Genomic DNA, 12,587 nt, shown 5'->3' with positions numbered 1-12,587 from the left:
TCATATCATAGAGGTTATGTTTTCAGCAATAGTTGTGTGACAACGTGTGTTTTTGTGTGCGATGAACAAGATAACTTACATTTGTAAGAACAGCTGGATGGATTGGTTTCATATTTCGGTATGTTCACTTGGCAGGTTGTGACAGAAGCTGGTTTTTGAGCTCCCTGGTGGCTTCCCGAGGTACTACTCCATTTTTGTACCAACTTCATGATGTTATTCACTAATTTGATACATCTAACTACCTTTACAATGTTACTTTTCTTGTTCCTTGTGTGCTTTGCCGGAACATAAAAATCAGGAAAACAAGCTTAATGTGAAAAGGACATAAGACTACAATGAATGTGACCACCCTATAACCACCCTATAACAAAGCACCCCTGTGTTATTATTGCTGATCGTGTCCATATTTCCGTCCACACTCCTGATTGAACAAGCCTTGATCCCTCACCACCTACCCATTACTTGTGACCCCCCTCTAGGGAGCATTGAAACAAGCCAATCCGAACACTTGCTGACAAATGAAGTTAACTCATATATCTGGGACATCCTAGATTGCTATTGGCACCTGTATAATTGGTAAAACTGGACGGCAAATCTATTTTCCTTAGGGCGGCTTTATGTTGCCGTCGTTGAGAAAAACGGATATCCAGGTAGACAGTTGAGATCAAGAGATCTAATTAACCTGTTCTGTAGGGTCAGTATAGAGCGTATGGAATGTTGCAGACTTGCGAATGATAATCAATAGGCCATCACCGTGTTTGAAGTTACGGCTGAAAAATCATCGGTTAGGGGCCGATCAATAAGCAGGTATTACATGTGCTAGGGATGGTTTTAAGGGCGGTGGGTTGCAAGATCTTGAGAAAGCTCTGAAAAATCAAGGACTAATACAAGATGCTTAATGTGTTTGATAAAGTTTTAAATATTCTGGTTATAGTATACAAGAAGAATAACAAGTACTGACTTCTTAATAGTATCCAAATGTTAAAAAAAGGAAATTTTTTACTCTTCATGTTTGAATTGCATTTATTATTTATTACAGTCACATATTATATTGTATGGATGATAAAAGTTAATGGAGATAGAACTAGGGAAACTAAAAAGAAACTTTAAGTGCATTGCATCTATATATATAAGATATTATAGCCTTTAGACAATAAAAGCAAGAAGTATTTTATCAATCAATCAATCAATTAAATGGTTTATTCAAAATAAAAACAAGACACTGGCAACCAGAGGTTGTATTACGGCCTTGCTGTACAGATATGTATGATGTGTGTATCAGTATTTGTAAAGTGTTCACATTCTTAACTGTAGCCTTTGAAGATGTCTTGGACCTCAATGTAAAGAAAGACGTATGTTGTGGTTTAAAAGGCCCAAAGACTTTTCCAATACTCTCAAAGCCCTTAAAGGAGTCCTTTACGAGCTTCAAAGATCTTGCCGACAGCGAGCGGAGCATCTAGAAGTGATTGAGGTAATCCTTACCCCCAAACTCTGCACTAAAGAGTTTGCCTAAAACTGTTACATGAAAGATAGATAAGTGTAGTGCAGAGATGTGGGAGCTTAGGTTGATTCTCAAGAGATACCTAGAAGTGTGTGATGTGGTAACAGTGTTGCTAAGCTGAAGTTCCCCATACATCAGAACAAGCTTAAGGCGGTCAACCTCCCTGATCAGGAGGTGCATCGGGCCCGGCACCCATCTCCGCGTCTAAGCCCTGGGTCACACATAGGTGCAAGCACTACTGTACATGTAACAGCAGGGGGCTAGTCCACCGGTAGTGTAGTGTGTTTAGCTGCCATACTCGGCAGTTAGTTACTTTAGCTATATGACCCGGCTACAGCATCCAGTCTTCCTTGGTGGTCTCCCATCCAAGAACTGACTCGACAGCAAGTTGCTTTACTTCCGAGATAGAGTGATGGGGTGTATCAACATTGAAAAAATGTGACTCTGATACATTGTTAGATGTAATACGTAGCCTTATTGGATGATGCTGTCCACTTTACCAGCTCTACATGAACTGCTAGAGATGTATTGCGGTACTTCTTACCCAACCAGACTGTCCTAGTTTCCTAGTATGGTCACCGTTCTTTCACAATCCTTTCCATCTGTTCAAGACCAATCTTCGACTTTTGACAATCCTGTCCAGCAGCAAAGATGAGTCACAATGCAGAAGTGGAGCACTTGTGGGGAAATATCTCATGCCTTAGTGTCGATACTTTCAGGTGTGCTGTTGAAAGTGTGATGTTTATCGAGCGTGTTTTGTGTGTTTTACAGCTGGGGTGAAGGCACTGAGGGAGCAAAGGATGCACAGGGCTAAAACTGCACCTGTCTTACCCTTGGAGAACAGGTAAGATCTGATCTACTGTTCTGTATGCAGAATGTTTGTAAGTGGAAACCATCAATGCTCTACCAGTGTTGGACAAGTCCAGTATTCCGATTGTCCTGGGCAAGTGAAAGTGCTGATTGCGCAAGTGCATGTCCTGCCCTACATTGTACTTGCCTGATTGGGCAAGTAAGATTTTTGCATGTCATTGAGTGAGATTTTGATACTCGTCACTTTTCACAGTCATGGTATCAATCATTGGAAAAAATAGAGCCACCAAAAAAAGAATTCCAATGCTGGGAGTGACAATACATTAGAAAATCGTCATTTAGATTCTGGGTAAGCTAAAAACATTTTAATGTACATGCACGATAGGACAGGTGTATTTTAGAAAACTTGTCCAACCCTGTCTACACTATGCAGAAAGGCAGCAGTTGAGTTTGTAGGCTGTTTAGGCTAAATCAGGCACCAATTTCGCTTTACGTAGAATGCACTAATTACGCTGTAGGTTACTGTTGAGCAATTCGGCTACGAATTATGTAGAATTAAAATGGCTATTTACGTTCTTACATAAAAGGACACGCAGACCCCAGTTTATGAGTAACATTTCAAATTGGAAAGAGAGTGATAAAGGTGTAACAGGATAGTAACACTGGAGCTGGAGATAGTTAAATTGTCTTATTTCAAACTTGGCCAATTGTTGTTTGTGCATTTGAACCTCAAGAGCTTTGTATCGCAGGTAATTAGTACCTGATGCGTAGTAAAGTGGGCTTGTAATGAGAGCTTTTAATTGCAGGTTATTTGAAGCTGCAGGTTATTTGAAGAGGTTATTGGTGCATTCTAAAGTTGTGCCAGAGTTTAATGTAAAACGAAAATAGGGTGCAACTTTAATGTAACACTTGGTCGCTGCCTTCCTGACTTTAGTGTAGAATGTTGATGCCCCCCTCCCCATGCAGACCCCAGTTAACAGTTTTGATAAATTAAATGCTGTTTTCCAATATAGTTTACTGATACATTTTGTACATTTTTATACATTGAATCATTATGAGCTAAGCATTACAAACTGAAAAGAGCTAAAATGGGACAGTATGATCATTCTGGCTTGGAGAGTACAGTCATGTAGTTTGATAAACTTCAAAGTGTGTCTCAAAATTACTGGTGTCTTTTGTGTGTAGAAACCCCAATAGTCTTTTTACCAATCACATAATACTGTTGCTAGTACTTCATAAACTGTTTTCAATTAATAGTGATCACATTATGCTGTACCTAGTGCTTCATAAACAGTTATAGACGGGCTGTTTTTGATTCTCAGTGCAAACTACATAACTCAGTTTTTGACTACATTAAGAAACCTTTTACCTGTTCCATTCACAAGGGATGTTTTTGGAAATGGATTTTGTAAAATAGTCATAACACAACACTTGTAACTGTCTTTCTGAATACTTGACATCATAATCGTGACTATGCATCTGTTTAGCAAACTCGTACATTACTGACTATGTAAACAGCAATATTGCCTACTTGCAATTCCCAACCCACTTTGGAAAAATAAGGCAACATTAAGTACCAACATTGACCGTTTTTTCCCCACGGCCGCTCACCCAAGCAACGTTGATGAGAATTACGGTAGATCTATCGTGGTCGCTGCCACCACGGACCAATAACAGTTCCATTACCTCATCAGCGCGCCCCAGTCCCTGTTCTGTGGTTAATGGGCTATAGAGCAGTATTGATGTTGCTGCAATCTCAGTAGAATTGGATTGAAGGGAATAAATACATCCCCAATCCTCCAACAGAGGGCCTGTAGATTTGGGGCCTTCTGTAAGGGTGTAACACTTCCAAAAGGGATACCGTTTATAGCAGGGTCGTTTAGAAATGAAGACGGTTGGTTAAAGTATGCCGCATCTTCTGTGCTGAAATGCTACGGTATTGGAGACTGCTGTTCTGTAACTTGTGAGTTTGTGTCTTTCATTATAGTAAATTAACTCTTGATTGGTTATGGGTTTGGCTGGAGGAAGAGTGTTGAGTAGTTAATTTTGTAACAAATGTCCATACTGTCAAAGTCATTTGAGAAGCAATAAGTCTTCCTCAAAATCCATTCTAAGGCCTTCCCTCAAAAAACAAGGTTTGCTAAGGGGATTGTCCATTTCACAACATTGAAAAATATTTTTACACAAACTTAAGTAGTAGTAGTTTTGTCACTGAACAGTTGAACAAAAAACAACGAACAAAAAAATCAACTCTTTTTAAAACATAGCCTTTTTAACCCATTAGGAGCAATAAGTGGTTATTATCATTGACATTAAGTGCCTCTTGATAAAATCATGGTTTCAGTTCTGTGAGTCTAATTGAATTACCGTAGATTTGATTGTGTTACGATGTATTTTGTGGTTTTCGCCCACAGTTACAACAAACCCAGGACTGCTGTCTTGAAAAGGGACCAGCATGGATTCGGCTTTGTGCTGAGAGGTGCAAAAAGTAAGACTTGGAAAATCTTCTTTATACAACTTGTATTTTTTTTAAATATCAGAGAGGTACACTCAATAGAAAATGTTCAGAACATTACATTTGATCAATCAATAATTGTATATTGTTATGTATCATTGGAAAGCTTTTTTATTACCTGTAGCTTACAATGATACCAATTTTGTCACATTTTTTCCTGAATTGTATTTGAAGGTTGAACACCAGAGCTGATTATATGTGTTTAGCACACAACAAAAGTGCTGAAATTACCTTTTGAGCCTTTTTGGGGGGGGGGGAGATTTCCTGACAAAATTAGTTTTTAGTGCTTGTTTTGGAAAAGAAATTTAGGCACCATTTTAAAGAAAAATACATGAATAGAAGAATTCCTGGTTTGTAATACATGACGTGTATGGTGCAATTGATGATGGCAATATTGGACAGAATTTTACTACTAAAATATAATTTCCCATTTCTTTTGTATTGAGTGTACTACTACTACAGTACTACTGATTTTTAAAAGCTGTAAATTGTAGTAGAACAAGCATCAGTGTGATTTTTTGTTCAATTGTAACTTTTTAGTGTTCTTGGCTGTCAGAATTGTTGCATGTTCTTCTTGGCTGTATTTGTCTAAGTGTAATGTTACATTGTGTCCTCCATTTTGTACATACCATGCTTGCACATCTCTTGTGTCAGAATCTGTCAACTTCTCCTGTGTTTTTTAGGTAGATATTGCATAAATGCCATAGGCTACATGTAGTCATGTGTATGTGCTAACTTTGCATGTGCCGTTTTACCCCAAACCTCGCTGCTCAACAGCCCCAAGGGATGGGGACGAGGGTAAGCACCCGGTGTGAATGTGCAGTTATACCTCGCTACTGTGAACATGCAAAGCTTTTACCTTGCTTGTTGTGAGCATGCATACCTCACATCTTACATGGACCAAGCAAATTTACTTCACATCTTACATGTACCAAGTGGGATAATACAAATTACCCTCAAGTGTGAGCTTGCAAACCTTACATCTTACAAAGTTACATGTACCGAATTCAAACATGCAAATTAACCTCACACCTTACATGGACCAAATTCGAACATGCAAATTAACCTTGCATCTTACATCTACCAAGCGTGAACATGTCAACCTTGCATCTTACAAGGTGTGGATACGCTTCATATAACTGAAAGCTCACATCTTCTATAACTGTAAAACAACTATTACAAGCTGTTGTGTACTTTCACTGTCATTGTTCTTTTGTGTTTGTACAGAACTTTTCTGTCAAAAGTGTCAAACACTGATTTTTTTCTATTTGACTGTTTCCTTTTTGTAAACATGTTGTGTATTGATCAAGTGTAAACCTCAAATCTATATGACTTTTCAATTATACCGTCCTACAAAGTATTCCATCTTTCACTCCAAGTCTACAGTATTAGACCGATCCCATTGCCACCTCGTTCAAAAGGAATATATGTGACGAACATGTAACTACTCTCTAATTGCTACCTGCTAACTACCAGGCTATCATTGGTTGAACTACTAATTGTAATGGACAGTCAGGATCTATCTGTTGCGTATGTGCCTCGATAGTAACTTTGATTTTTACAGCTTCTGAAGATTGCGACAAAGATTCTTGTTAATAAACTGTCATCTGTTTGTTTTTTCCCCAGCCCTGAACCCGAACGTGCCTTTCACCCCGACACTAGCCCACCCTGCCCTGCAGTACATGGAGAGTATCGATCCTAACAGCGTGGCTGAGAGGGCGGGGCTGAAAAAGGGAGACTTCCTACTCCAGGTAGATGTGAGGGTCTGCATGGGGGTATCTAGTCTAAGCAATGGTTATGCTGTAAAAGGGGAGATGCTTGCAGGGATTTAATTTTGTAGTAAGGATAACATGGTGTGTTGGCAGTCCGGGGATTGCAAAATAAATTGATATCAGAAAATGTATACTAATGTCATAGAACATTTAAGAAGGTCAAAAAAGATTTGAAAGAACAAAAAAATAAAGAGATGAGGTCAACACTAAAACTGCAAAAATGAAACCACCAAAATTTATCCTTCTACAGTATCTAGGACAGCCAGCAATGCTTAACATCAATTTGTAATCATATATATGTAATACTATGCATAACACTTTTTGGGTATCTCAATATCATGCTTTTTAGAAATAAGTAATGACTATGTTGCAAAACAAGATTGATATGAATTCTTTGACAGCACTTTATGTTTATTTTATAAGTGATATTGAGAAATATTCCAGCCACTGAATCAATCAGCAAATCTGATTGTTTCAGTGACAAAGTTGACTGTAACTGGCAGACTTTTTTGCAGTGTGCATCTTCGTCTTACTCTTGCTACAAGCTAAAAGTGCCCCCTATTGAGTCACAATGATACTGCAGGCACTCACCCATATATTATTATACAGCAGTGTCACTGCCCTGGATTACTTCCAAGCCAACAGCAAAGTTAAAGCAATTACCACTTGTGTGGTCCACTCAACCCTGTAGCCTCCCTTAGAGAACATTTAATGGCTGTTAACTTGGTTTAAGAAAAATACCCTTGAGTGAAAATACAGAAACCGTTTTTTCTTAAACTGGTGGTACATTTTGTACACAACAAAAAAGCCTTTTTTATTAGTTTTAATCAGAGATCAAACACAAAATTTGAAAGACATTTCTACTTAGTTCTTTAAGTTTTTCTGGTACCAATTTGAAGACAGATGCACGTTTATCATTTATTTTCTCAGTTCGGAGAAAAGGACGGTTCAAGTTGATTTGTGGCTGACACAATCCTTTAGACTACTAGTATGATGCTTCAGAAATGCAAAACACGGAATTCTAGATGGAGAGGTCACTTAAAAAATAAAAGCACTAAAACATGATAAGTCAAGTGTTAAGACTTACAATACATCTTGCATATGATGCACTGTTGGTCAGATGTGACAAAACCGTATTTTCTTGTTGGACCATTCCAGGAAAACCAGACCTGATAAAAATCTGTCTACCAGATTTTGGACCGATTAGAAAACGAACAGATAATACCGGCAGGTGTTCATGTGTTTGTGGCCTACAGGTCCAAGCAAAAGAACAAGAGCGAAGTAGGGGAGAGTTGATAGTCATTTTTACCAAGTGTAACAGTACGGGGGTTCAAGTAGTGCTAACTGACCATGCCAAACGCCTTTTGGGTTTTTGGGTCAGTCAGTTACGCTGCTAGTGTTGTGATCCTGAGGACCGGGGTTGGATCCCCGGGTCGGTCAGGATATTTGTATATATTGTTTATTTCTGTTCTACTCGCCCCTCTTGTTGTTTCACAAGTTTCTACAGTCAAACTTGGTCTAAAACAGATGTTGTTAGTGTTGTTTACATGAAGATAGGATTTCAAAACGCCAGTAGAAGTCGGATACTCCACCAAACAGAATCCTGTGGAGCAAAATGGACCATTGTTTCGAGTATCTCCCATTCATAAGTTTTCAAACAATTAGGTCTAGGTTCATGTCCGGACCTGGACCTGATCCTCTGGACCTGGTCCGGACCTGTTCCTTCATTCTCTGTACCGGTACCCACCCCTAGTTGTGATCAATGAATGAATGAATGAATGAATTTTATTAATGTGTCATGTGTTAGAACGCCCAGCCCACATGGGCTTATAAGACACATACAATATAAATCAGATTACAGACCAGATATCAAATCATGATCATAATCACACAAATCAAAACCATCAAACCATGGTTTCGCAGAGCTAAACAGATCAGTATTTATACAGAAAATAAGGAAAACATAATAGTACAATAACTTTATTATATCATTTCATTCTTGACATCCTTTGCCCTCCCTGTTTGCAGATCAATGGCGAGGACGTTCGTCGCTTCACGCACGCCCAAGTGGTGGAGCTGATCCGTGAGTCGCGGGACGTGGTGGTGATGACGGTTGTGACCGTGGACCCACAGCTGCGAGCGGCGCTGCAGCGACAGAAGGACGCTCAGAAGAGGATCAGCATCGCGGTCAGCTCACCGCGAGACCAGGACGAAATTGTGGATCTGAGAAGAGAGGATACCATTGCCAAGGAATTTCTAGGTACAAATTTCTCATCATTTCCTTCAGACTTTGTTACTGTAAATGTACCTACTTTTGCAGTGCTTCTTTTTTGTGCAGGGCTGTCTCCAGCTTTCAGTTTTTTCCGTCCCACTCCTTGTTTGAGAGCCTATATTGTTAATCATTCTGGTTAGATATGTCATTTTAAGCTTATGAAAGTACAATTTAAACAGTTTTTATGTCATGTCTGGGACGAATGTGGTAAAATTATTTTCTGTCCCAACAAGCAAATTTCCATCCCAGGATAGAGGGACAGGTATTGGAGACAGCGCGGATTTTGTGGTAACAGTAGGTTTTTTGGTGTTTTGAATTTGTCATTGAAAAATTATTTTGTACATAGTAGTGAAATACATATTTACTGTGCACGTGTGTTATGATTTTATAGTAAAAGGTCAACCCGAAAAAAAAACATTTCAAGATATTTGAAGATGAAATTTATTTTGATTTTGACAAGAAGAAATTTTCTGTATTAACTGTTATTGTGGCTAACATCTAAATGGGTAAAAAAAGGCAACTTGAGTGTCACTCCTTATTCTGTTGTTTCAAACATTATTATTATTCATGTGACACAAGCCAGACAAATTTGCAACTTATGTATGGTATTCAGAAAGTGGCAGCTTACCTAAAAGTCAACAGATAACCATTACAGAGTCTGTGTTTAGTCCAATAATCTCCTATGCCCTTGTAAGGACATGTTTAGAGTGTAAAGTCCTCCCTCTAATCTTAAAAGGTGCTCAGCTCCTGATCCTTGTAGAGTCGCTTATCTTTAGGGTTGCACTGTAGCTTAGTGGTCTGTGGGGTTCCTATAGCTTGTCTGTATTCAGGTCCAAGAAAAGCAGGAATAGATCTCTTACCATTTACATAAGAGCTGTAGGCTTCGTGGATACACTGTTTTGTTTGTGGGCACTAAAAAAAATTTGGCCAGAATTGTGATAGCCTGGTATCCAGCCATATTATTCTTGCCTACAACTCTAGCCTGGTATCCAGCCGTATTATAGCTCTCGAGTCTCTTCTGTCAGAAAGGACAGAAGAGACTCAGGAACTATGATACGGCTGGATACTATGCTAGAAATGTGAACGGTTAAATCCTATGTGGCGTGGAATGGTGGGTATGACATCGAATAGCTGAGTGCTAGGCTGGCGGACTCAAGAGCTACATGTACATGTAGAGGTTTATGGGTTCGATTCCTGGCAAGATATTTGTCCTTGGGACATCTTTCTTTCCTAACTTCACCCAGGTGAAAAATGGCTACCTGACATTGGTTTGGGAGGTAAAAGGCAAAGGAAGGAGAAGGTTGGATTCTGTCTTCCAATACGACACCCTAGAGACAATGGACAGCCTCAGACTATGGCACTACCTTTCATGTTACCTTTTTACCTAAAATTTGTAGTTATTGAAGGGCAAAAAGCTTAAAAGTCAGGAAGAGCTCGATAGCTAATCTTCCTTCAAGATGTAAAACCTTCTAAAGGGAAAGTGGTTCTCTGCATATCAAGAGTAATTGAAGTCAACAAGAAGAAATGTTCTTCCTGATTCTCATACCCAATCCCTTAGAAGATAAAGGCAAAAAGACTGCTGACACAGAAGATTTCACAAGAATGCTTGTCAGAAAAATTCCTGGAGCATTCGAAGATGTCACAGGTTTGTTGTCAATGTGATAAAATCTGAAGAAAAACTTTAAATGAGTGACATCTCATTACAAAAGAACAACATCCAGATTACACAAAGGAAGACAGGAAATTTCTTAGTTTCAATTTCTTAGATTTCCTTGATAAGATGTTTCTCTGGTGGTGGGAGGGGGGCATGACTGACAGTATGAAAACACCTATTGTTTGTTTGAACCTTTATCTATTCATGGCACCATATGTTAACTTAAAAATGATTTTTGATCTTATTATTCGGATATTCCAACTCATAAAGTTCTACAAGCTTACAATCAATAGTAAAACTACAAATTGTTAACTTTCCATTACTCTAAATAGCTGTATGTAAGTTACTACTAAAGGTAGTGTCCCAACAGGTGCCTTTAGCTAGTTTTTCTACGCTAACAGCTATGTGGGGGCATTCTTGCCTTTTTATGAAAACCCATAATAACCCATTTCAATTCTGTTATTTGTTACCAGAATTCTCGAACTCAACATTAAACATAATGGGTTGAATTTAACATAACATGTTATCAGTGCTGACAAGTTGTGTGATCAATCTGCAATCACTAACCCCCCATGCAGACCCCATTGTATATACTCAGTCTGTTGTGCAATGTACGGTAGCCCCTGGCATTGCGAGATCTGCACGATTTGTTTCCTTTGTATCTAAAGACTTTTTCTAGGCCAAAAATAAAAGGACCGAAAAGTCACTATTTGTTTTACTTGGATAGGGCCTTTAATATGTTATCTAGTTCATCTGTGCCATTTGCCTTCTTAAGCCCTTGGCTAACATGATCTCTCCGTGTTGTTACCTTAGCGAGTGCTTTGGTGTGTACTTGTTTGGGTGGCAAATTCCTGATAACAAAAGTGGTGTCTGGCTCGGTTGTCTGAAAACCTTAAGGTTTACACAAAAAAGGTGTCTAGGCTTTATTTACATGTACATATGAGGGGAGGGCTGTTTTTAAAGGTGTCAATTTGAAACTGTTGTAAAGTAGCTTTTAAGACATATGTAACGCAACTTTCCGCAACTATCTGACAAGACTGTTTTTAAGGTGTCAATTTGAAACGGTCGTAAAGTAGCTTTTTAAGACATATGGAATATCCTGTGTGTATTGTTGCATTGCAGAAAGACGACTTTGCTACTAAAGCGCCTGACGCAACTTTGCTATCTGACAAGACTGTTTTTAAGGTGTCAATTTGAAAAAGTACAGTCAAACCTGTCTATAGCGGCCACTCAAGGGACCGGACAAATTTGGCCACTATAGACAGGTGGCCTCTGTATAGAGGTGGCAACTTGTAGATAAAATACCCAAGGGACCGACAAAAAGTGGCCACTATGGACAGGTGGCCCCTCTGTAGAGGTGGCCCCTAATACAGGTTTGACTGTAGCTTTTTAAGACATGTCCTCTGTGTGTTCTTGTATTGCAGAAAGATTTTAAAGACCACTTTGCTACAAAGTGCTGTGACACAACTTTCCTACCTTGCAGGACTCAATTTGAAAAGTAGCATTGTAAAATAACATTGAGAATGTCCTGTGTATATTTCTGCAAGGGGAATGTTTTAAAGACCACTTTGCTAGAAAGTACAATACAATAACGCAAGTTTCCTATCCTGCAAGATCTCTCCCATCCTGTTTTTAAAGGTGTCAATCTGAAACCATTGTGAAGTACTAGTTGCCATGTAAAATGACAAAATGGAATGTCCTGTATTTTCTACAGGGGGAATGTTTCTGGAGACCACTTGGCTATAAAGTGCCATGACTCAACTTTCCTATCCTACAACTCGTAGTTGTAGTTGTCAATTTGACACCATCATCAAGTATAGCTTCTGAAATGACATTTGGGATGTCCTGTGTGTATTGCTGCATTTGAGGAAGTCTTAAAACAGCTCTTCAGAGGATTTGCTACAAGGTGCCACCACACAAGTTCCTATCCTGCATGCAAATACTTTCTCTGGCGCCCACGAACCAACAGTAGCCTCCTGTTAGCTTAGTCCTCTTCCTTAGTTACATGTACCTAACTTCCGAGATGACTATTTTGAGCAGACCTGGAAAACTTAAAAAAGTCT

The 12,587-nt window shown here is 39.0% G+C and overlaps 1 protein-coding gene across 10 annotated transcripts in view; it reads left to right on the top strand.

The window, feature by feature from the left end:
* Positions 1 to 12,587, top strand: part of LOC118407003 (SH3 and multiple ankyrin repeat domains protein 3-like) — a 140,939-nt gene that overhangs the window by 95,265 nt on the left and 33,087 nt on the right. For 7 of the 10 annotated variants that reach the window (XM_035807410.1, XM_035807412.1, XM_035807416.1 and 4 more), the window contains 5 exons: positions 2,273 to 2,345; positions 4,726 to 4,799; positions 5,604 to 5,624; positions 6,453 to 6,577; positions 8,627 to 8,858. In XM_035807410.1, coding sequence (XP_035663303.1) covers positions 2,273 to 2,345; positions 4,726 to 4,799; positions 5,604 to 5,624; positions 6,453 to 6,577; positions 8,627 to 8,858 — 525 coding nt within the window. The remainder of the gene's footprint in view (positions 1 to 2,272; positions 2,346 to 4,725; positions 4,800 to 5,603; positions 5,625 to 6,452; positions 6,578 to 8,626; positions 8,859 to 12,587) is intronic. The other 3 variants (XM_035807417.1, XM_035807415.1, XM_035807411.1) reach the window with 1 other exon arrangement.

This window comes from Branchiostoma floridae, chromosome 19, assembly GCF_000003815.2.
Source record: "Branchiostoma floridae strain S238N-H82 chromosome 19, Bfl_VNyyK, whole genome shotgun sequence".
Lineage (NCBI taxonomy): Eukaryota > Metazoa > Chordata > Leptocardii > Amphioxiformes > Branchiostomatidae > Branchiostoma > Branchiostoma floridae.
This window is presented reverse-complemented; position numbering and strand designations above follow the sequence as displayed.